Source organism: Leucopleurus acutus (genome assembly GCF_964270905.1).
Source record: "Leucopleurus acutus genome assembly, chromosome: 8".
Lineage (NCBI taxonomy): Eukaryota > Metazoa > Chordata > Mammalia > Artiodactyla > Delphinidae > Leucopleurus > Leucopleurus acutus.
In genome coordinates, this window is record NC_139151.1 from 24707436 (window position 1) to 24733788 (window position 26353).

The following is a 26353-nucleotide window of genomic DNA, read 5'->3' on the forward strand; positions in this document are numbered from 1 at the left end:
CACTGTATATTCTTGCCTCCTTTGTTGTAGATGAATTAACCATATGTGCCTGGGTTTATTTCCGGGCTTTCTATCATGTTCCATTGATCTACATTTCTTTTTTTGTGCCAGTACCATACTGCTTTGATTACTGTAGATTTGTAGTATAGTCTGAAGTCAGGGAGTCTGATTCCTCCAGCTCTGTTCTCAAGATAATTTTGGCTATTTGTGTTTTCATACAACTTTAAAGAATTTTTGGTCCAGTACTGTGAAAAATGCCATTGGTCATTCAGTAGGGATTGCACTGAATCTGTAGATCGCCTTGGATAATATGGTCATTTTAGCAAATGTTTATAAGAATCTGTTTTTCTAAAGTGGCTGTACCATTTTGCATTTCCACCAGCAATGAACTTAAGTAGCTCCACTTGGTTTATGTCACTTTGTGTTGTCAAATGTTTTAATTCTAGGGGATGTATAGTGAATAGCATCTCATTGTGATTTTAGTTTGCATTTCCTAAATGACTTATGATATTGAAGATCTTTAACATGCTTATCTGCCACTTGGTATCTTCTTTGGTGAAGTATCTATTCAAATCTTTTGCCAATTCTAAATTGTTTATTTCATATTGTGTTAAAAGATTTTTTAATATAGTCTAAAAACAAACCATTTACCAGATACTGTTTTGCCAATCTGTGGGTGTTTTCATTTTTTTATGATGTCTTTTGAGGAGAAAAAGTATTTAATTTTAATAGAGTCCAAGTTACATTTTTTCTTTTTTAATTTAATTTTTATTTTATGTTGGGATATAGTTGATTTACAATGTTGTGTTAGTTTCAGGTTTACATCAAAGTGGTTCAGTTATACATATATCCATTATTTTTCAGCTTCTTTTCCCATATAGGTTATTACAGAATATTGAGTAGACTTACCTGTACTATACAGTAGGGCCTTGTTGATTGTCTATTTTATATATAGTAGTGTGTATATGTTAATCCCAAATTCCTAATTTATCCCTCCCTCCCACCTTTCTTTCCCCTTTGGTAACCAAAAGTCTGTTTTCAATGTCTGTGAGTCTGCTTGTTTCATAGATAGGTTCATTTTTGTCATATTTTAGATTCCACATATAAGTGATAGCATATGGTATTTGTCTTTCTCTTTCTGACTTTGTTCACTTAGTATGATAACCTCTAGTTGCACCCATGTTGCTGCAAATGGCATTATTTTGTTCTTTTTTTATGGCTGAGTAGCATTCCATTGTATATATGTACCACATCTTCTTTGTCCATTCATCTGTCGATGGACATTTAGGTTGTTTCCATGTCTTGGCTCTTGTGAATAGTGCTGCTATGAACATAGGGGTACATGTTATCTTTTTGAATTATAGTTTTGTCTGGATATATGCCCAGGAGTGGGATTTCTATTGGTAATTCTATTTTATTTCACGTGGTAATTCTATTTTTAGTTTTCTGAGGAACCTCCATACTGTTTTCCATAGTGGCTGCACCAACTTACATTCTCACCAACAGTGTAGGAGCGTTCCCTTTTCTCCACACCCTCTCCAGCATTTGTTATTTGTAGACTTTTTAACAATAGACATTCTGACCAATGTGAGGTGGCACCTCATTGTGGTTTTGATTTGCATGTCTCTAATAATTAGCGATGTTGAGCACCTTTTCATGTACCTATTGGCCATCTGTATAAAACATCAACAATATTTCTTGATACCCAGGTTAAAGTGTCCAGACTATGCCCAAGATGGAGTTGCTTATGCTAAGCCCCATGTTAGTAAACCAAAACTTAAATTTCTGTGCTCGGCTCTCCCAGAAGAGGTAGGCCTAGGTCAACCAATCAGCACTTTCCTGCTCAGCAAAAATTACCTAACCTGGCTCCAAGACTTCCCTTTGCTCCATATAAGGGAAGTAACTGTTCTAACCAACTGACAATGCCCAGTATAACTTCCTTGTTCCTGCTCACTTTGGTCTATGAAACCCCCTCACTTTGTACAACACTTCATACATTTGGTCATGTTGTATTATCTCTTTTATATTGGTGGAATTGACTTGTTAATATTGGTAAGGCCTTTTGCATCTATTCATGAATGATATTGGTCTTCAGTTTTGTTTTGTTCTTCTTGTAATTCTTGTATTTTTGACTTCAGGGTAATACTGGATTCATAAAACAGGCTCTTCTAATATCAGGAAGAGTTTGTGCAGCAATGGTATGCCTTCCTTAGAAGTAGAAGGCATTGACTCATCAGGATTATTTTCATTGTTTCTTGGCCTTTTTATGCCATGAATATGTTTGAGATGTCTATGAAATCCACTTGTCCATGTTGCTTTACACTGCAATAATTTAACACAATGTGAGGGCCAAGATGGTGGAGTACGAAGACTTGAACTCACCTTCTCCCATGGAAACACCAAAATGATAACTACTTACAGAGCAACTATCTGTGAGAATGACCTGAAGACTAGCAGAAAAGATTTTCCATTAAAGAAGGAGCCGTAAGACAGGTAGGAACGGTGGACATGGTATAGTCAGGAACCACAACCCAGGGTCAGCGACCCACGAATGGAAGGAATATCAGTATCACAGAGGTACTCCCCAAGGAGTGAGGGGTCCAAGCCCCACATCAGGCTCCCCAGCCTGGGGATTCTGCACTGAGAAGATGAGCCCCCATAGTGTCTGGCTTTGAAAATTACAGGACTTAAATTAGGGAGAGCCAGAAGGCTACAGGAAACAGACTCCATTCTTAAAGGGTGCATGCAACATCTCACATGCTCTGAGTCCCAGTGCAGAGGCAGTAGTTTGAAAGGAGCCTGGGTCAGACCCACTTACTGATCTTAGAGAACCTCCCAGAGAGGCAAGAAGCAATCAGGACTCCCCCTGGGGATGGAGGCATCAGCCATTTTGGGGAGCTTAATCTAGTACTGGTAACACCAGTGCCATTTTGGAATCCTCCCTCTAGCCTATTAGTGCTGGGGACCTGGCCCTGTCCACCAGCAGGCTGGCACTAACCCTGAGGCCTCGGCTATACAGACAGCCATGTGGAGACCTGGCCTCTCTCACCAGTGGGACAGCACCAATCCCGAATGCCCCTGAGTCACACAACCACATAGGAAGCCTACCCCACCTTCCAGTGGGCCCACAGCCGCCGTACAAGACATGGTCTTGCAGCCAGTGGGGTTGGGGCCAGCCACGTCACAACAGAAGCGCACAGGCAGCCCACGTAGGGGGTACACTAGAACATATACCTCTTAACCAGAGAGGAGTGTGCTGCTGAGCCCCACAGGATGTTTCCTAAATAAGGCTTGGGAAGATTGGGAAATGTAACCAACCTACCTAGTACATAGAAATAAACACAGAGAATTGGGCAAAATGAGAAGACAGAAATTTATGTTCCAAACAATGGAATAAGACAAAATATCAGAAAAAGAACTAAACAAGGTAGAGATAAGGAATCTACCAGATAAAGAGTTCAAGGTATAGATCATAAAGGTGCTCAATGAACTCTGGAGAAGAATGGAGAACACCATGACCATTTAAACGAACAGTTTGAAAATATAAAGAAGAACCAAAAAGAGTTGATGAATAAGATAACTGAAATAAAAAATATACTAGAAGGAATCAATAGTAGATTAGATAATACAGAGGAATGGATCACCAATCTGGAAGACATGGTAGTGGAAATTCCCAAGCTGAACAGAGAAATGAAAAAAGAATTAAAAAAAATGAGGATAGTTTACAAGACCTCTAAGACAACATACTAACATTTGCATTACAGTGGTCCTAGAAGAAGAGAGAAAGGGGCAGAGAACTTATTTGAGAAATAATTACTGAGAAATTTCCTAACGAGGGGAAAGAAACAGACATTCAAGTCCAGGAAGCACAGAGAGTTCCAAACGAGATGATCCAAAGATGTCCGCACAAAGACACATTATAATTAAAATTGCAAAGGGAGTTTCCTGGTGGCATAGAGTTAGGATCCCGGGCTTTCACTGCTGTGGCCTGGGTTCCATCCCTGGTTGGGAAACTGAGAACCAACAAGCTGCACGGCATGGCCAAAAGAAAAAAATTAAAAAAAAAAAAGTAAAATCGTAAAAATTAAAGAGAATCTTAGAAGTAGCAAGAGAAAAGCAATTAGTAACATACAAAGAAATCTCCATAAGGCTATCAGGTGAATTTTCAGCAACAATTTTGTAGTCCAGAAGGGAGTGTCATGATATATTCAAAGTGATGAAAGGAAAAAGCTTACAACCAAGAATACTCTAGCTGGCATGGCTATCATTCAGACTTAAAGGAGAGATAAAGAGTTTCAAAGACAAGCAAAAGCTAAAATGGTTCAGCACCACTAAACTGGCTTTATAAGAAATGTTATAGGGAATTCCCTGCCAGTCCAGTGGTTAGGGCTCTGTGCCTCCACTGCAGGGGGCATGAGTTTGATCTCTGGTTGGCAAACTAAGATACTGCGTGCCACATGGCATGGCCAGAAAAAACAAAAAAAGAAATGTTATAGGGACTTCTCTAAGCAGAAAAGGAAAGTCCACAGCTATAAAAAGGAAAATTATGAAAAGAAAAATCTCACTGGTAAAGGGAAACACACAGTAAAGGTAGTAGTTCAACCACTTATAAAACTAGTATAAAGGTTAAAAGACAAAAGTAGTAAACCATCTATATACACAATAAATAAAGAAATACACAACACAAAAAGATGTAAAATACGATGTCAAAGACATTAAGCATTGGGATAGGGGAGTAAAAATGTAGACTGGTTAGAATGCATCTGAATTTAAGAGATCAACTAAAATGATTATGTAACTTATACCATGTTATATGTGACCTTTGTGGTAACCACAAACCAGAAACCAATAACAGACACACAAGAAAGAGAAAGGAATCTAAACATAAAACTAAAGATAGCCATCAAATCACAAGGAAAGAGGGCAAAAGAAAAAACAAAAAAAGAACCACGAAAACAACCAGAAAACAATTAACAAAGTGACAATAAATACATGTCTATCACTAATTACTTTAAATGTACTAAATGCTCCAATCAAAAGACACAGAGTAGCTGAATGGATAGAAAAACAAGACCCACATATATGCTGCCTACAGGAGATTTACTTCAGATCTAAAGACACACACAGACTAAGTGATGGGATGGAAAAAAGTATTCCATGCAAATGGAAATTAAAAGAAAACCAGGACAGCAATACTTGTATCACAGAAAATAGATTTTAAAACAAGTACTGTAACAAGAGACAAAGAAGGACATTACTTAATGATATAGGGATCCATCCAAAAAGAAGATAAAACAATTGTAAATATAGATGCACCCAACATAGGAACACTTAAATATATAAAGCAAATAATAATAGACATAAAGGGAGAAACTAACAGTAACATAGTATTTAGTAGGGACAACCAATGTGTCATTAAATAAATCAAAGAGGAAATTAAAAACTACCCGAAGACGAATGAAAATAGAAACACAATGATCCAAAATCTATGGGACACAGCAAAAGCAGATCTAAGAGGGAAGTTTACAGCAATACAATCCTACTTCAGGAAACAAGAATTATCTCAAATAAACAACCTAAAGTTAGACCTAAAAGAACTAGAAAAAGAAGAACAAACAAAACCCAGAGTTAGCAGGAGAGAAATCATAAAAATCAGAGCAGAAATAAATGAAATAGAGACTAAAAACAAAAAATAGAAAAGATTAATGAAACTAAGAGGTGGTTCTTTGAAAGATAAACAAAATTGATAAAACCTTTAGTCAGAATCATCATAAGTTACAATCAAAACCACAGGAATGCAAAGGATCATAAGAGATTACTATGAACAATTATATGCCAATAATATGGACAACCAAGAAGAAATGGGCAAATTCCTAGAAATGTAAAATTTCCCATGACTGAATCAGGAAGAAATAGAAAATATGAACAAACCAAACACCAATAATGAAATTGAATCAATACTTTTAAAAAACCTCCCAACAAACAAAAGTCCAGGACCAGATGACTTCACAGGTAAATTCTGCCAAACATTTAAATAAAAGTTAACACCTGTTCTTCTCAAACTATTCCAAAAAATTGAAGAGGAAGGAACGCTTCTAAACTTATTCTCTAAGACCAGCATCACCCAGATATCAAAACCAGACAGACAACACAAAAAAAGAAAATTACAGGCATTACTGACGAAAACAGATGCAAAAATCCTCAACACAATATTACTAAGTGGAATTCAACCATACACTAAAAGGATCATATACCATGAAGTGGGATTTATTCAAGGGATGCAAGGATAATTCAACACCCACAAATCAATGAAATACACCACATTAAAAAATTGAAGGATAAAAATCACATGATCATCTCAATAGATGCAGAAAAGAACTTTTGACAAAGCTCAACATCCATTATGATAAAAACCCTCAACATAGTGGAATAGAGGGAACATACTTCAACATAATAAAGGCCATATACAACAAACCTACAGCCAACATAATACTCAATGGTGAAAAGCTGAAAGTGTTCCCTCTAAGATCAGGAACAACACAAGGATGCTCAATCTCACCATTTTTATTCAACATAGTATTGGAAGTCCTAGCCATAGCAATCACATGAGAAAAAGGAATAAAAGGAATCCAAATTGGAAAGGAAAAGTAAAACTGTCACTTTTTGCAGATGACATGATACTAGACATAAAAATTCCTAAAGATGCCACCAAAAACCTATGAGAATTAATAAAGGAATTCAGTTAAGTTGCAGGACACAAGGTTAATATGCAAAAATCTGTTTCATTGCTATACACTAACAACAAACTCTCAGAAAGAAAAATTAAGGAAACAATTCCATTTACAATTGCATCAACAAGAATAAAATATCTAGGAAAAAAATCTAAACAAGGAGGTAAAAGACCTGTACTCAGAAAACTATACGACATTAACGAAAGAAACTGAGATGACACAAACAAATAGAAAGATATACTGTGCTCGTAGATTGGGAGAATTGATATTATTAAAATAACCATACTACCACAGGCAATCTACAGATTCAATGCAATCCCTATCAAAATACCAATGGCATTTTTCACAGAACCCAAACAAATAATTCTATAAATTGTATGGAAACACAGATGATCCAGAATAGCCAAAGCAATTTTGGGAAAGAAGAACAAAGCTGGAGGTATCATGCTTGCTGACTGCAAACAATACTGCAAAGCTATAGTAATCAAAACAGTATGGTACTGGCATAAAAATAGGCTGATCAATGGAAGAGAATAGAGAGATCAGAAATAAACCCACACACTTATGGTCAATTAATCTACAACAAAGGATGCAAAAACACACAATGGGAAAAGGCAGCCTCTTCAATAAATGGTGTTGAGAAAACTGGACAGCTACATGCAAAATAATCAAACTGGACTACTTTTCTATACCATATACAAAAGTAAATTCAAACTGGATTAAGAACTGAAGTCATAAAACTCCAAGAAGGAAACAAAGGCAGTATGGTCTTTGACACTGATGTTAGCATTATTTTTTTGGATCTGTCTCCTCAGGCAAGGGAAACCAAAGCAACAATAAACTAATGGGATTACATTAAACTAGCTTTTGCACAGTGAAGAAAGGTATCAACAAAATGAAAAGGCAGTCTACTGAATAGAAGACATTTGCAAAGGATAGATCCAAAATATATGCAACTAAACGTCAAAAAACCCAAACAACCCAATTAAAATGTAGAGGTCCTGAATAGATATTTTTTCCAAAGAAGACATACAGATGGCCAACAGACACATAAAAAGATACTCAACATCACCAATCATCAAGGAAATGCATATCAAAAACACAACAAGATATCACCTTACACCTGTCAGAATGGCCATTGTTAAAAAGACAACAAATAACAAGTGTTGATGAGGACGTGAGGAAAAGGGAACCCTGGTGCACTGTTTTAAATTGGTGCAGCCACTATGAAAAATAGGGAGGGTTCTCAAAAAATTAAAAATAGAACTGACAGATGACCCAGCAATTTCACTTCTGGGTATTTACCTCCTCAAAAAAAACAAAAACAAAAACACTAATTTAAAAAGATATATGCACCCCAATGTTCATAGCAGCATTATTTACAATAGCCAAGATATGAAAGCAACCTAAGTGTCAGTCAATAGATGAATGGATAAAAACGATGTGGTATATATATACAATCGAATATTACTCAGCCTTTAAAAAAAAAGGATGAAATATTACCACTTGCAGTGACATAGATGAACCTAGAGGGCAAAGTAAGTATAGTTAAGTGAAATAATTCAGATAGAGAAAGACAAATATCGTATGATCTCACTTACATGTGGATTCTAAAAAACAAGACAAGCAAAACAAAATGAAAGCAGACACAGATGCAGAGAACAAACAGAGGTTGTTGTCAGAGGGGAGAAGGTGCAGGGGGCAAAATGGGTGAAGGGGAGCAAGTGGTACAAACCTCCAGTTATAAAATAAATAAGCCTGGGGAATATAATATACAGCACAAGGAATATGGTCAATAATAGTGTAATAACTTTGTACAAGGACAGATAGCTACTAGACTTATCAAGGTGATTTCATAATGTATGCAAATGTCAAATCACCATGAAGTATACCTGAAACCAACATAATATTATACATCAACTATATTTCAATGAAAAAAATAAAGTAGGGCTTCCCTGGTGGCTCAGTGGTTTGAGAGTCCCCCTGCCGATACAGGGGACATGGGTTCATGCCCTGGTCTGGGAAGATCCCACATGCTGCGGAGTGGCTGGGCCCGTGAGCCTGGACACCCGGAGCCTGTGCTCCGCAACGGGAGAGGCCACAACAGTGAGAGGCCCACGTACCGCAAAAAAATAAAGTAAAAAAAACCCCACCAAATCTGCAACCAGCTGAGTGATTACCATTTTCTCTCTTAAAATACTTCCAACTCTTTACAGTCAGGGATATTTTTTAAAAATTGCTTAAGCAATAAGAAATACTAAGTATTTACAAAGAATTATAAGTCTATAGTGAATATTTAAATACTAGGGAACATTTGGGGGTGGTTTTCAAATAACCTAACATTAAGTAAGGCGGAACAAGGTTTTCAAAATTGTTAACTGAAGGACATATTTCCCCCGTAAAACTCGTTATTTCTTGCAATACCACTCATTGGATTTGTATAAAGTATACAATGTTTTTTCTTGCAGGAATGACCCTTCCACATGCATTAAGATGGCTACTATTAAAAAACAAAACAGAAAATAAGAGGTGTCAGTGAGGATGTGGAAAAATCAGAACCCTTGTGCACTGTTTGTGGGAATGTAAAACACTGTAGCCACTATGGAAAACAGCATGGTGTTTCCGTCAAAAAATTCAAAATAGGGGCTTCCCTGGTGGCGCAGTGGTTGAGAATCCACCTGCCGATGCAGGGGACATGGGTTTGTGCCCCGGTCTGGGAAGATCCCACATGCCGTGGAGCGGCTAGGCCTGTGAGCCATGGCCGCTGAGCCTGCGCGTCCGGACCCTGTGCTCCACAATGGGAGAGGCCACAACAGTGAGAGGCCCGCATACTGAAAAAAAAAAGAAAAAAAAAATCAAAATAGAATTACCGTATGATCCAGTGATTCCACTTCTGGGTACATACCCAAAAGAATTAAAAACAGATTCCTGAAGACATATCTGTTCACCCATGCTCAATAGCAGCATTATTCATAATAGCTAAAAGGGGAAAGCAACCCAAGTGTTTACAAACAGATAAATGGATAAACAAAAATGTGGTCTATACATACCATGGAATATTAGTCCATCTTTAAAAAGAAGGAAATTCTGATATACAGCAACTGGGATGAACCTTATTAAGGACATTACGTTAGTGAAATAAGCCAGTCACAAAAAGACAAATGCTTATAGTAGGAAGCTACAGCAGTCAAATTCAGAGAGACAGAAAATAGAATAGTGGTTGCCAAGGGCTGGGTGGAGGGGAGAATGGAGAGTTGTGGAATGGGTACAGAACTTCAGCTTTGCAAGGTGAAAAGAGTGCTGGAGATTGGCTGTACTACAGTGTGAATGTACTTATATCACTACTGAACTGTACACTTAAAAATGGTCAAGATGGTAAATTTTATGTTATGTGTATTTTACCAAAATTAAAAAAAATAGCAAATCATGTTAACAGTAGACCAGCTATGAACACACACTTATAGCAAGGCAAGATCTACAAGTCAAATCATGACCATTTCTCTCCTGGTTTGGAAATGTGTACTGATCTTAAACTTCAACACTATATGTCCATGTTTCATGCTCTCACAATGTCTTCAGACATTGCCAAATGAGTGGGGAAGCAAAATTACCCCCTGAGAACCACTGCTTTAGAATCATACATTGTATATTAGTGTAAAAGTATATATTTTTACATATTGTTGTACATTAAAAAAATTATGCATGTTGTACATTATGGGCAAAGTAAGGGATTTTTCAGGGAATAATTTTCATTAGATTTTCACCTTACACACCAAATTCTGAACCTAATCTCTGTGAAAACTTTGTACTGTATTTATGCAAAATTCACTTTTTCAGAAACTGGACAAAAAAGCCTGAAACTCTAAAGACTGAAGTTACTGATTTTTTAAAAAACAAAAATATGTGGAATGCAAACTTCAAATTTAGAATATTAGGATCTTTGTCATTTCCAGTATATATTTTTTAGACTCTAGAAATGTCGACCAGATCACTCTCTAGGCACCCCCAAAAAAGAACATTCATTTGGCTTTTTGTCACAGGGTAATCAAGAAAAACTACTAGATTATTTAGAGTGAGATGAACCATACTGGTCTGGTCCTGTGTAGCAGGCTTCTCAGTTCACACTGCATTGTAAATTGCTGTATACCCAGCACCATGCTTGGCGCACAGAACACTCAAATATTTAAATAAAATGAATGAGTCTTAGCATACATTTTCTTTAAGATTTATTTTAAAACAGGTAACAGTGTAATAAAGAAATACATTCAATAGTACTAAAAAAAATCTACATGAAATATATAATTTCATTAAGGTACAACTAAAATATTTGAAGTGGCACATATCTCCATATTTCAAGCCAGTACACTAGCTTTCTATGTATTTAAACACTAGCCTACTTTAATCTTTAAGAAGATCAAAGGTTTTCCTCTTTGCTTTTATTTGCTTTAGGCCATATTTAAATTTTTAGCATTTCTAAGTGCATATATTTTAAGTATATATTATCATGGCCATGGATTTATTTACCTACTAATTAGGTGGTATGATCAGCACAGAGAATAGTGGAACGAATAGTATCTCCCTTAATCTGAACACAACTGTTCAAACAGTCTGTAATTTATCTGCTTTTCTAGTAGCTTCTCTCCTTGGTTTCCACTGACCTTATGAGCAACTGACTGGTAAAGCCTAGATTCTTTTCACTTGAAAGATTTCCAAGTTAGAGATTGTCCATATTAAACTTGTACCTTCAACATATTATATTTTGCCCTTGGACAAGTTATTTTATTTTTCCAAATTTCACTTTCCCCACCTGTAAACTGGAATAACATCACTAATCTTGCAAAAGACACTGCATATAATGTATGTCAGGTACTCAGCATACAACAAATATTTTATCATAAATATTTTAAAAACCTAAACATTCCTCATTTGTTCCCAGATTTCTATCTTATTCATTTCCAGACATTGTTCCATCTTGTCATAATCTTTAGAATCTGAATAGGACAGGAGCTTTACAGCACACCATTCAATGCTGAAGAGTAGATTAATGATGTTATTCAAAGATCTTTGAATAACATACATCAACTAGCAAGAATTAGCTACAAATTCACTTACCTATACTATCATCTAGCTGATAATTTCTTATTCCACCCATGAAGATTTCAAGGATTTCTTAAATAAAGACATTCTAAGTTTGCTACTTTCCCTTGATTCACTTTGGTAATAAAAATAGGTTTCCTATTCATTCATCCTATTCATTCATCAAGGTTCAATCACCCATTTCTTAATCTCTGCAGCTGAGATGAACAGTTTCCTAAGGATGGAGGAAGGATTATATTCACCAATAGACAAGTCAATAGTTTTATTTGTTTATCTAATGACACTATGGGGACAGAAGAGTTCCATTTCTAGCTATATATCAAACTTGATACCTAAACCCTTTCCTTCCAACAATACACACAGAAATGCTAGGTAAGGTATAAGAAATATTTTTTAAACACATAGCAGAAGTTGTAAGAAAGGGGAAATCCTTATGGCCAAAAATTTTCAGTTTCAGAAGGAAACTAAAAACCAGAGAGGTAGATGTGTGAGCTGATATTCTAGCTATCCTGGCAAACTTGCCAATCTCATTAACCTATGAATTTCAGCTATAACATTTGTAAGAGGACTTTAAAAAGGCAGTGGGTAGTAATTAAATGCACCTCCCCTCATGTCCATAAGGTTGGGACACATTCAGGCTTACACTCTCAGTGAAAGGGGGGTCATCGGTAAAACATTCTGCTGACTAGCACAGGGAGATAATGTGGAAGAATGTCTGTCTTGGCCTGGGAGTCTTCTCTCAGTAAATTTATAGTACTCTTCAGGTCAGGAAACCCTGAAGCCAAGAAATTAAAGAAAGAGTGGTCCTCTGTCAGTGATAGCCCTGGAACTATGACATAACCAGACATAAAACTTTTCTGGAAGGAATTATTCTTAGCCCAGGTCACTCAAGATTCCCATGAGAAGGTCCTACTGAAAATAAGCTCACCTTCTAAAGTCACAAAATACATGGATAAACAGCCCACCAATTACAAAAACCAACATATACAAACAACAGAAACTTAAAGTTAAAAAAAAAAACCCCAACTAGACATCATGAAACAAATAATAGGCAAATCTTAAGAATGATACATACCTAGAAATGGAAAACAATTTTTGAAAGGAGAAACCCAATGAATAGTTTAAAAAGGAGATTACATAGAGACAAGAGAATTCATGAACTAGAAGACAGATATGAAGGCATCATAGAAAGATAAAGTACTGGAAACACAGAGGGCTTAAAAGATAAAAAGAACAGAATGAGAAGGTCTAATATACATTTCTAAAAAATAGTAACCATACTGTGTCTGTGAAATTTGTTCTCCATATCATAACACCTTCATTACTGAGTAACACTGAGTGATCTTACTACTGAAAATCCAAACATATTTACCATGGTATACAGATGGTTACAATTTTAAAGTTATTTTCTTCCTTATATTAATATTTTATCATTCATATATAATATCCGGGAAACAAGTTTTAATTAAAGCTATATCAAAACTAGCAGTATATTTATTTGTTCTAACTCCTACTAAAGAAAAATCTGCCAGCACTGCTGCTATACTCATGCTGCTTGCATTTTCAGCTAAAGCAAAAGTCAGTGATTCTACTGAAAATGATACAAGTATGCACTTGAGAAGAAAAAATAAACATTTACCTTAGAAGTAGAGCATGACTGACTGTTTATTTCTAAAGTGTGAGAAAATTGTTCCTTGAGACTATCAAAGCATCTTTAGGTAAATGAAGCAAGCATTAAACGTTTTTTAAAAAACACATTAGTTTACTTAGTTCAATATTAATACCTATTTGAAGTATGTGGGTGGGTTAAAAATGAAGGCCAAAATACAATTTCTAAAGGCTGAATTCAAAGGCAATCACATGCTTAATATCACACCCAAGCTTTCCAGCCTGGGAAAAGTCGGCTGAGATTTTTGGGGTCCATGGCCTGTTGTATGAGCAAATTCACCTGTCCACCAACACTGAGCACGGTTCCTTCCTCCACTCCTTTTAGTTTCTCTTGCAGTCTCATCAAGACACGTTCAGCTACTTTGTTGAAACTGTGGTCAATATCACTAATGAAAAAAACACAAAGGTTAATGAGATGGAACAGTTTAAAGGGCCTTGGGAATAGGAGAATCTGAACAATTGACAACAGATCCTTCCCCAAAAACTGCTCACCTGAGATTTCGTTTGCATTCCTGGTCATCTGCATTTGGAGTGGAGTGGAGCTCACTTTCATCCTCTGGCCTCTGCTGTAAATACAGAGCTTTCAAAGGATTCATTGTCCAGTCAAAGAGAGGATCATACAGGAGGACCTAGATAGAGAGGACATATGTATTAGAAGAACAATGTGTATTTTGATGATGTATTTAGAAACAGTAGAACCAGTATTATAAAAATAATACAGGCCAGTCACATGGTAGTTGACTGGGATGGAGGGGCAAACTTATCACATGTGCTTCATGTTTCCTTGTGGAGGAAACTATACTAACATGATGTTCTCGGATTTTTCTCCCATCTGCATTCATTCTTTCTCCATTTTGGGGGCTGTGACATCCTTTGACCCATGTTTCCTGATTGGGTGAAACTAATCAATTAAAAGCAGACAAGCACTAGTTACTCTTTCCTTCTCCCTCTCCTCTTGATCAGTTCTTCGGTAAGAACATTTGCCAAAGCCCCAACTCTCTGCAGGCCCCAACTCTCTGCAGACCCCAACTCTCCCTCAGGTGAGCTGTACCAAGGGATATATTAGATTGTGGGAGCTGGACAGCAGTAGCAAGCCTATTTGGACCTTACTCCTAAGCCATATTCTCCAACAGTTGTATCAGTAATAAACATGACATTTTGATCTCTATGGCTTCTTAAGGTTCTTTCTTTTCCACTCAATTAGTTCCAAATTTGGGTGGAGAAAAAAAGGTATAATTTATTGAAAACTCCTCAAAACCCAAGGTCTAGTGCTATGGTTGGCATCTTGAAATCTACATATGGAGTAGAATTTGAATACTAAAATAACTGGCATGGCCAGAGGCCCGGTACGCGGGCCTCTCACTGCCGTGGCCCTTCCCGCTACGGAGCACAGGCTCCGGACGTGCAGGCTCAGCGGCCCTGACCCACGGGCCCAGCCGCTCCGCGGCACGCGGGACCCTCCCGGACCGGGGCACAAACCCGTGTCCCCTGCATCGGCAGGCGGACTCCCAACCACTGTGCCACCAGGGAAGCCCGGTCACAGGGATTTTTGACCTCGGCAATACAGAACAGCTAACTGCCCCTGGTGTTTATAAGCACATAATTTTTTTAAAATAGGCCTCAGCAAATGCTTACCATACAAGTCTTAATAATAAGTGAAGACTCAACTCCAGGAATGCCTGATTTTGCAGGATATTCCAGCATTACAAAGTTGGAATACTTTCTTGCTGCTGCCTTTTTTGTGTTTCTAGGTAGGTCTGCAGTCTGATACTATAAAATGCCCTTAGCATTACACGTTTAATTCCAGGACAAATACTAGATCAGCAGTACCAAAAACTGGTCATCTGTTTATGCTGTTCTGAGCATCCTCCAGGACTATTAAAAAGTACAGAGGGACTGACTCTGAATATATGTGGTTTGTCCATAAATTTAAGGGTTTCTATGGGACTTCAAATTGGGCACTGACATGGGTTTAGACTTCAGGGATCCAAACCAGTTTCACTCTCCAAAGGGACATATATTTTATTAACCAACTAATGAAAAGAAATAGGGGCCTCTATTATAAACAGACTATATGGTCTTCTTTGGTTGAAACAGAGAAACAACACAATTGAATTATTTCAAACCCAAGGGCTTGTGTTAGGAATCATATTTGCAAATTCTGGAATCAAGGAGGAACTGGAGTAATTAAAAAAATATACTTTAGGTTTATTATCAGAACAGGACTGGTTGAACAAAAAACAAGAAAGGAATATAGATTAAGTTAAAGCAGGGTTTCTCAATCTTGGCACTACTGACATTTTTTAGCTGGATATTTCTTTGGTGTGAGGGCTCTGTGTATAGGATGTTTTGTGGCATCTCTTGCCTCTACCCACTAGATGTGAATAGTACCTTCACATCTCCCCCAGCCCCAATTATGACAATCAAAAATGTCTCCAGACATTGCCAACTGTCCTTTAGAGAGCAAAACTGCACTTGGCTAAGAACCATTGAGTTAAAAGGAGAGATTACCTTAGTAGAATGGATAAAATCTTAGAAGACAGGATGGTCTACTATGAAAAAGAAAATGAGATCTTGAAGGCCAGTAGAGACAAATGTACTGAGAAGGAAAGGGAAATGCAGCCAAGTCACAGTGTTCTTAAAGAGGGTTAGGAAGCGAGAAGTTTTAATTGTTATTATATCAGAAACAGTGACTGTGGCTCAATGAAATCTAACAGAGCAAACGTAATGACTACAAAAAAGGAGACTGAAATGACATTCCAGAGGATTGGGATCCAACAAAACTCCTGAGAAGTACCCTGCTAAAGCTGAAGGCACAAAGTCCACAGTGAGGTCAGCTGGGAAGGTTGGGACAACCACACTAAATTATTTCAGGAAATTCAGACAGATTTACAGAGGGAAGATTAAGCAAATCAGTGTAAAACACACAAAGCTTATAAAAGCTTATAAGTGACACCATTATTGCAGGTGGAGATGCAGTGGCCTGAAACTCCCCAACAGTTTCCATCTTACTTAGTAAAGTCTAAAATCCTCACACTAAGTTAGAAACCCCTAAATAATCTGCCCACTATGACCTCTCTAACTTTATCTCCTACCACTCTTTAAAGAATGAGGCTCACGAGCAAGTTGGCATTCAACTAATAAAACTTCTGAAGCCTTGAACGAACTACCCTCTTCTAGCAAGTGTTAACTCAGGACATCGGTACTGAAGGAACCCCCACATCTACCCAGACACAAAAATCCTTTTGACTGAGACTGAACAGAGTAAAATACTGGGGAATACATTAAACTTCTTTGGATCTTAAATTAATTTGAAAAGTCTGGATTTTTTGGTCTTAAATGCAAAAAAAGCAAGATAATTTGATTTTAGACCTTGATTTCTGCATTACTGAGGCATCCATGTTATCAATTATTCTTGCTGCAGCACCAATGGCAAACAAATGACAATATGTATATGGGAAAAAGGGAAAGCTTTTCCAGCCTTGGGAACAGCAAGTTGATAAAGAGTTAACTTTATCAACACACTATTGGGACCCATTTTAACTCTCTTTGTACCAAAAATCCATATCGCCACCAGCAGTCCAAAGGGGCCATAAAGAGGACTTTGGTTCATAAAGGCAGTAGACACAGGACCACCCTAATAGACTATAAATTTCACCCTCCTTGGGATATAGTTCCACCTTGTTGATCACAGGCTTAATGGTTAATGCCAATGAAGCTTTTAAAAAATACAAATGTTCTTGCCTCATCCCTAGAAGTTTAGTTCAAATTTGGTCAACATCAATGTTGTTTAAAAGCAATACAGGTCGGGCTTCCCTGGTGGCTCAGTGGCTGAGAGTTTGCCTGCCGATGCAGGGGACACGGGTTCATGCCCTGGTCCGGGAGGATCCCACATGCCGCGGAGCGGCTGGGCCCGTGAGCCATGGCTGCTAAGCCTGCGCGTCCGGAGCCTGTGCTCCGCAATGGGAGGGGCCATGGCAGTGAGAGGCCCGCGTACCGCAAAAAAAAAAAAAAAAAAAAAAAAAAAAAAAAAAATACAGGTGATAGTAAAGTGCAGCCAGGTCCAGCACCACCAGTTAAAGGAACAAAAAGCTGAAAGAATGTAAGGGAGGCATGCTTCAACTCTACTTCCAAGCTTCCCTGTGGAGGACACTCTCCTGATCTCTTGCCCCACATACCCTTTACTAGGATAGAGAATGACTGCCTTGGGTACCCAATTCTCACTTGGGCAGAATTAACGTCATAAGCACTGGAAATTTGCTGGACTTCCTTCCCTTTCTGCCCTGATCAACATGAGGCAGTGATCTTGATGGAGTGTTTATACCCTGTAGGCCGAAACCCCACTCAGTGGGCTGTTCCCAGGTTAAGACAGCAAAGAGGCACTGAGGTGGCACCAGCAGCAAGCCAGTTTGGCCCTCACTGCTCAGTCATGTTCCTACAGTAACAATGCTGACACTTTGATCTCCATCTGTCTCACTACATGGTTCTGAACCTGGGCATGGGAAAAGGAGATACAACTTATTGATTTTTCTTCAAACTCCAAAGGAAACCATTCTGAAAATAATACCATACAAGGTACCTAAGATGTCAAAATGCTGATGTATGTATTAAAGACTAGAGGTTACTTATAGTGCTGTAACATTCCAAGAAACTTGAGGGGGCTGAAGGCCTCAAGTTTCTAAGCCACTATTTACTCTCCTGCTGCCCAGCATCATCCCACCTCATTAAAACAAAGCACTGATCTTCCAATCAGTGCCTTCCTAACAAGATACACAGTCTATCGGGCAGAGAAATAAAGATTTCCTTATAATATACTTTACCTCTACAATGGTTAACAGGGTTTCCTGAGAGTTTCTCATAACCTCCATGGTTTTCTCACAGCATCTACAAACACATTATAAATATGAATCTTATTATACACCAACATTTTCAACATATCTTTACCTCCTATATACTCATGTTTAGTATGCTGAGACTATTCTTGTTAATAATTCCCAAATTAATATCTCAAAGAGCATAGTACTTGGCAGAGTGGGTTTTCAGTAGATGTTTCTAAAATGAATACAAATATATTTGTGAATATGAACTTAGCATTTATAAGAATAACACAATACTACTATGAAACATTTCTTTCAGTTGATTATTATGGTAATTACAGTTTACTTTGACTAGAATCTGCCCTGTTAAAAGATGAGTATGTAGACTTAAAAAAGAAAGAAAGTTGAGTATGTAGGCCTATGCTGGGAAAACTACAGGGAACTGCAAAGTTCTTTTAGCAGAAATTGGTACCAGATCATAAGCTCCTTTAAGATAATTTATATACCCAAGAATGAGCACACAAGAGAAGTTCTGATCAGTAAACAAAGAGTTAGCGAGGACAAAGGTGTGAAAATTAAAGGCGGGCTGCTTCCAGAGGCAGTAAGGGAGGACAGTATGTGTGTCATATTGGGTGAGGTCCCAGGTGGTCTGAAGGAAGGGGAAATAATTACTGCTTTTACCCAAGGTCTTTTCCTTAGTACTGGTAAAGCACTGGAATGTATAATAATTCTAGTAAGGGTGAACTCTATAATCTATAGAAATCAATAATCCAAATAATTTCAACACCAAAAATCATCTGCCTTACCTTACCCTATTTGACTTACCTTCTGAAGACACCTTCTACACCAGTAATGCCCATCCCATCCACAATATCTCTGGTGAGTCTAAAGGGAACTGTTTCAGGAGTAGGAAGGATTTTACCCTGTTCAAAAGCAACTCCTGAAGTAAAAAATACAGTGAGGTTAGGAGGTCCCATAGCTAATTTACTTTCCTCAACTGGTATGTGAACTTTACAGAGGCACTAAATCATTTGTCACCAATATTCAATCAGTACTAAAACACACAGTCATTTATTCTGTTTCTGCTCTGCCTGCCTTCTTCATCTCCAGCATTCTCCAGGAGATCCACCTCCAATTTTAAAAAATCAAGTTAAAAAAATTATTTATTGATGTAATTAGAGAATTCTATGTTAAAGGGTGACTTTTAACTATGAGGTAGTGAAGGGTAGAATTTAAAATGCAGAAGATAGATATATATATATATATATGTGTGTGTGTGTGTGTGTGTATCTATATCTATATCTATATCTATATCTATATATATATCTTTTATCCACTTTTCCCCAATGGCAACATCTTGCAAAACTACAGTACAATATCATAACCAGGATGTTGACACTGATACAATCAAGATATAGAATATTTCCATCAACACAAGGATCCCTCATGCTATATTAGCCACACCTACTTACTCCCAAGGCCTACCCCTACCCCCTGCTCTTCCAGTAATAACTAATCTGTTTTCCATTTTTATAATTTTGTAATTTCAAGTATATCAATGGAGTCAAACAGTATGTAACCTTTGAGGATTAGCTTTTTTCACTCAACATAGTTCTCTAGAGAATCATCCAAAAAATGGAAAATAAAATTTTCACCTGGTTCTCTTTTATATCTCCTATTTCTATGTTGAAACTATTTCTGTGCTGAGACTTAGCACCTTTTCACTTGTTTCAAACATGTTTGTAATTGCTTCTTGAAGTATTTTTATGATGGCTGCTTTAAAATCTTTGTCAGATAATTCTAACATCTTTGTCACCTCAGTGCTGACGTCTATTGTTTTTCATTCAAACTGCAATTTTCCTGACAAATGATTTTCAATTGAAATTTTGACCTTTTTAAATATTACATTATGAGACTCTGGATCTTATCTACACTTCTATTTTTGCTGGCTTTGGGAGTAACCACCTTATTTACTGCTAAGTCGTGGTAGAAGACCAGGTTCCCCACTTGGCCTCCTCTGACATCCAAGAGGAAAGGGGGCTCCTTGCTACAGATTGGTGACACGGGAAGTCCAGGCTCCCCACATGGTTTCCACTGACACCATGGGTGAGCGGAAGGAAAAACAAGGTTTGGCATAAGTGATACAGTGAGATAGTCTAATGTTGTTATTGGAGTCCCAGAAAGAGAGGGAAGAATCTGGATTGGTCGTATGACACTACTCTAAGAGAATATAGCAGAAGTGACACTGTGCCAGTTGCAAGCTAACCCTTAACTTCTACTTCCTTCCTCTTGGAGCCCTGAGATGCTTTTTAAGAAGTTCAGGTTACTCTGCTAGACAGAGAGGCCACATGGAGGAGCAATGAAGCATCAAATGTGTAAGAAGCCATCTTGGACACTGGCCCAGTTGAATCCTAAGGTAAATTCAGCCCCAGGTGCTGACTACAGCTGTGTGAAAGATCATAAGTGAGAATTTTCCAGCTGAGACCAGTCAACGCATAGACTATAAGATATAGTAATAGTGGTTTTAAGCTACTAAATTTGGGGTGGTTTCTTATGCAGCAACAGATAATCAAAGAGATACACAGAAAAGTGTACAAATCATCAAAGTCATTCAAGTGTGTGGCTAATTGAGATTTTTAAAATGAACAAACCCATGTAACCAGCATTCCAGAAGCCCTGCCTCATCTCTCTATGAATCACGAAACACCTCTTCAAAGGCTTACCACTATCCTGACTTCCAACACTATAGATTAATTTTATCAGTTTTATATTTTACATAAATGGAATTATACAGTATATATTCTATTGTATCTACATTCTTTCACTTAACATTGTATTTGTGAGTCTTCCATGTTGAGTGTGGCTATAGTTCATTCAATCTCATTGTTATATAGTACTTCATTTTATGAATACAATAAAATTCATTCATCCATTCTCCCATCCAAGTACTCACCAGGCCTGACACTGCTTAGCTTCCAAGATCTAACAAGATCAGGTGCGTTCAGGGTGGCTGTAGACTGTTCATCCATTCTATTTGTGATGGGGGTTGGGGCTGTTTCTAATTTGGGGCTATTATGAATAGTACTACTATGAACATTCTTATACACATGCGTGCATTTTTACTACAGTGGAATTGCTGGGTCACAATTCCCAGCTTTAGCAGATAATGCCAAACAGTATTCCAAACTGGTTATACCAATTTACCTTTCTCATTTATAGATGTGTTTAGCATGGCCTGGACATCGGTTGGCATACTCCTATCTCTACTTTGCAGCTTCCATTGCACTGCCCTTTTGTTCTCATGCAAAATTTCACTCCTCTACTGAGTTCCCACATTCTGGCTCTAACAACTCCACTCATCCTCATATTTATTATAACCCAACATCTAAGATTTCCTATCAAATTCATTGAATGTTGGTGTGGACCTAGCTCACAATCTTCCTCTCTGTCCTAACTCTGGAATTCATTCTGGGGAAAACCATATAATATTCTTGATCTTCTCTGTTCTAATGAAATTCAATTTACTCTCTCTTAGCAAACCACTTAGCAAAAACTTATACTATAGAACTTATAATCTCCTAAAACTGTACTTTCTAAGAAATCTTAAATTCTACATTTCACTTAAAACCTCTTCTCCTTCTACCCCTTTATTCGTGTTAAATAATCTTCAAACTCACTGAGATTTCTAGTCTTTTAGTCTCTCTTCCTTCCCTACTCAGCTCAGGTATAGCCTGCAAGTTGATTACTCTCACTAGTAACTCAAATCTTCTTGGCCCCTTGTTCCTCCACACTTACCACTTCAAACTAGAACTTAAATTCCAGGGATGCTGAGGGTGCTTGGAAGAAACCATATGATGACACTACAAATTTGGGATTATCACCCTAAAATGCCCCTTAAAATTCTTGGCATGTCTTTTTTATTTATGCCTTTCTAGCCAGCCGTTGGTCTCATTTCCATGGTACCCACTTTTAAAATTTTATTGTTCTTTTAAGGCCAATTACCATCCCTCCAATTATTAGCAAATAAACATGCTTTCCAGTTCTCAGAGAAAACAGAATAGCAAATATAATTTCCCTCAAATTCTTTCCCCTCTAGCTGAAGACTTTCCTATTAGCACTCATCCTTTCTTCTCTTAGAGGAAAAGCTAACACGCTTCCAGTGTAAAGCCAACGCTACACCTTCACATACTTCATGATTTCCCTTGCTATTTCAATTATCTTTGTCTCTCTCCTATAAGTATCTCCCATCTTAAGAAAGCAAATGAACAAGAACAAAAAACCCTCAAAACCAAAAGAAGTGGGGGGAGGGGACCAAATGTGTGTCTCCAATCTCTGCAGCAAATTTCTCTTCATTCTTCCCTTACTTCTAAATTTCTTGAAGAACAGTTCCACATTCTTAGCCTACACAACCTTAACTTCCATTTAATCCTTGCCTTTTCACAATCTTACTTCCTCCATTCTATCCAAAGTTTACTAAGATTAATTGTTAAATTCAAAGGTCTATTTTCAGCATTCATCTTATTTGACCTTTCTGTATCAGATACTACTGAGCACAGCACTTCTTCCTCCATGAAAATTTATCCTCTCTTGTCTTCCAAGATATCCCTACCTCTACTTTCTATGACTTGTTGGTTATTCCTCATTTTTTTTTTTCTTTTCTGACTCAGCTTTTTTTTGGCCTCGCTGTGCAGCTTGTGGGAACTTAGTTCCCCAACCAGGGATTGAACCTGGGCCCTCAGCAATGAAAGTGCCGAGTCCTAACCACTGGACCACCAGGCAATTCCCAAGACTCAGCCTTTTTAATGCTGAGATTCCTTACAATTCCATCCTTAGTTCTCATCATCAAGGATGATGTACAAGATTAGAACCTCCTCTAGTCCAATGACTTCAACTAAAATCTATTTGCTGAAAAGTTCTACATCTCTTACTATGTTCAACATCTTTGCTTTCCTATATATTAAACTGTCTACTTCCCCTGGAAATCCCAATAATACCTCAAAACAACATACAAAACTAAACTCATCAGTTTCTTATTCTCTACAAAATCTGCTGTTTTCCTTAGCTAGAAACTTCAGTTATCTTGGAGTTCCCTCTCCCACTATTTCCACATCTAATATCACTGGTGCAAAATTACTACAAAAATGTCCCCCAAATCCAACTCCTGTTTCATACAACTTTAGTCCAAATCATTTCTTTCATTATCTCGTCTAAACTATTATAACATATCCTAATTTGTTTTCCTACTGCACAGATACTGTTCCCCAAATTATCTTTCCAATAATCAAATAAGATTATGTCCTGATTAAATGTATCTTCATTTACTTCCCATTGTTTAACAGATTAAAGTTGAAACTTCTTGGCCTGGCTTTTTATAATCTAGTACCAATCTATACCTCAAGCTACTCAACTACATGCAAACTTCACTCCAGCCACATTTAATGTCTCACCATTCCTAAAACATGCTACAACTTCATTATTCCTCCCTTCATATCTGCTCTATCCTCTCTCTAGATTATCCTTTCTTTCTTTGAGATCTGGCTTAAATGTCACTCATTATCCAAGGCAGAATTAGCTACTCCCTCCAGCATCACTGTGTTTATGCTTTTTTTAAAACAATATTTATTGTTTTGATCTCTCTCTCTCTCTCATACTTGCAATATCCTGGCAGGCAAACAACATTTCTTGATGACCAAATATTTACTGAACAAAGAAACATATCTTTTGTTACTTACCTAAATCTATATGTACAAGTTCTGCTGACTGCTCATTTATCAAGATATTCTGTACATGTCTATCACCAAGTCCAAGTATGTAACCAACTAGAAAAAAAACAATCTGAAATTACTGATATCATCTATTTCTATAACACAATTAGCCATAATTTCAACTAATACCACTGACTCTATATAATTTTTAAGTAGCTTAGGCTTTTTTGCCTACTTGAAGGAAATTATGTACATAACTGGCCATTTTCAGTTTAAGTCAAATCTTGCCAGCCATTTTCATTTATACTGCATTTTACAAATCCTACATGATTTGCTAAAAAAGTTTTCCATTTACTAATAAGCACATATATTAAAATATTAATACTTCAAAATTGAGTGTGGTTAAAATTGAGACCCATTATTTACCAGGGCCAAAGCAGTGCACTATATACACTCAAATATTTATTGAGTATACTTTTAAACTGAGGCGCCTATGGGTAAATTCTTCATTCTTCAGTGAAACTTTCTTCTGCTTGATGAATTATATTTAACACAAATTAGTCAATAATTCATTTCATCAGGTATATATCCAGGAAAAACTACATTTCTGTTTTTAACACAGATGATAACATGTTTTAAAATTGCTTTTAACCTAATGAAACACACTATAAGGTGTTACAAAAAAATAGTGGAAAGGGTGTCAGGATGCCTGGGGTGCATGGCTAGCTCTGTCATTAACTGGGCCTACTTTCTCGTTTGTAAACTAAATTAGTTGAATCAGATTAATGATTCTCATTGTAGAAAAAAAGAGGGTTTCATTATTACCTAGAAAATTTTCAAAATATACATGTCCTGCCTTCCTGGTGTATTGTACCTAAGTGATGAAAAGAGTGGTCTTTAATTAAAAAACAATAGATCACTGATATTCCTGTTAGTTCTCATACTCTAAGATTTTGTTAACTGCCCTATCTAACTATTCCAATCTCTCAGAAATAAAAAAAGCCAAAATATATATTGTACACAGAATATTTAAATATATATCATTATTCCTATTCCAAAACCAAAATTCTATTAAACAGAATCAATCTTTGGGTGTTAATATCATGGTATTATAGAGGCTGTATGCAAGAACAATAATAATTAAAGAAAATAACTTAAATGGAATTATCACGAGTTTTATTATTTTCCAAAGAAAATCCCAGAAAATAATACATTGAGGGGAAAGAAAATAAGCCATATTCACTATTAAGCAATGAAGAAAAATAACCAGTCTTTATTTCCCTACCTGGAAAAAAGAAATTCTCTCCTGCCAAAGCTAAGAGCTACATTTAGAAGCTAAGAATCAGGATGAAAAAGAAACACAATGATCTAATGATGAAGATGGTCTGATTAACAAACACCATCACCACCACCATCCCCCTGTAACTCAGAATGTAGGAAGTGCTGAATCTACTAAAATGTATAAGAAGGTTACCAATAGAAGAAGTAGCAACACTCCGAGTATAAGCCAATCGTTTCTCAAACCAAACAGCTGGATCCAAGAATTTTTCCATGCAGAAGTAGCGGAAAACTGGTTGAAAATTTTGGCAAATCTCCATGAAGGTTTCATATTTCTCTTCAAAAGACTTTTTTTGTACATCCTTTAATAGATAAAATATAAAATTATTTTCTGAATATTCTGTTCAACTAATTTAACTGAAGTCTACTAGGAGTTTCAATAGGAAAATAGTATGATAGAAATAAAGGCAATAAAAAGATGAACAAGATATTATCTCTACCCACAAGAAGCTAAAAGTCTGGTCAGGGAAGCAATTAATAATAAGCTATAATCCCTTTAGGGTTTTCATGTTAATTTTAGGGGAAGGTGGCATACCAACAGTGACTGTTATCTGTTTTAATTCAATTCTAATTTGAATGATTCTGTAAGCTATGTGGAAGTAAACACAAAAATGCCAAAGGTAGCTCCAGATAGTCTTAGGTGTATCCCAGCACTAGGGGTGTGATAGGAAACAGGAAAAAGAGAAAGAATGGAAAAATCAATCCCGGATGGATGGCAAAGCAGCTGACACATCTCAGATCTGTCCTTCAACATTTCCTTACTATATAATAATTTCCTGAAGCAAAGCACATCTACTTCAAAAGGCTCAATCCTCATCTATGGACTGATACTTCCAAATCTGTATCTTTGGCTCAGGTATCTTTAATAAGCTCCAGCCTGATGTGCCTCTCCAAATTCCCACTCAACATCTTCACTTGGATCATTTCCAAATCCAAACTAATTCACCTTCTCATCTTTGGCAAAACCCAGCCACTTCCTCTATTCACCAACACGGTA

The 26353-nt window shown here is 37.1% G+C and overlaps 1 protein-coding gene across 2 annotated transcripts in view; it reads right to left on the reverse strand.

Moving 5' to 3' along the window:
* Positions 1-11087: 11087 nt before the first annotated feature.
* ATM (ATM serine/threonine kinase) overlaps positions 11088-26353 on the reverse strand; it is a 139948-nt gene continuing 124682 nt past the window's right edge. For both annotated transcript variants that reach the window (XM_082844506.1, XM_082844507.1), the window contains 6 exons: positions 25493-25658; positions 24046-24132; positions 19139-19253; positions 18317-18380; positions 13989-14125; positions 11088-13882 (listed from right to left, as the gene is read on the reverse strand). In XM_082844506.1, coding sequence (XP_082700632.1) covers positions 13699-13882; positions 13989-14125; positions 18317-18380; positions 19139-19253; positions 24046-24132; positions 25493-25658 — 753 coding nt within the window. In that variant the 3' untranslated portion in view covers positions 11088-13698. The remainder of the gene's footprint in view (positions 13883-13988; positions 14126-18316; positions 18381-19138; positions 19254-24045; positions 24133-25492; positions 25659-26353) is intronic.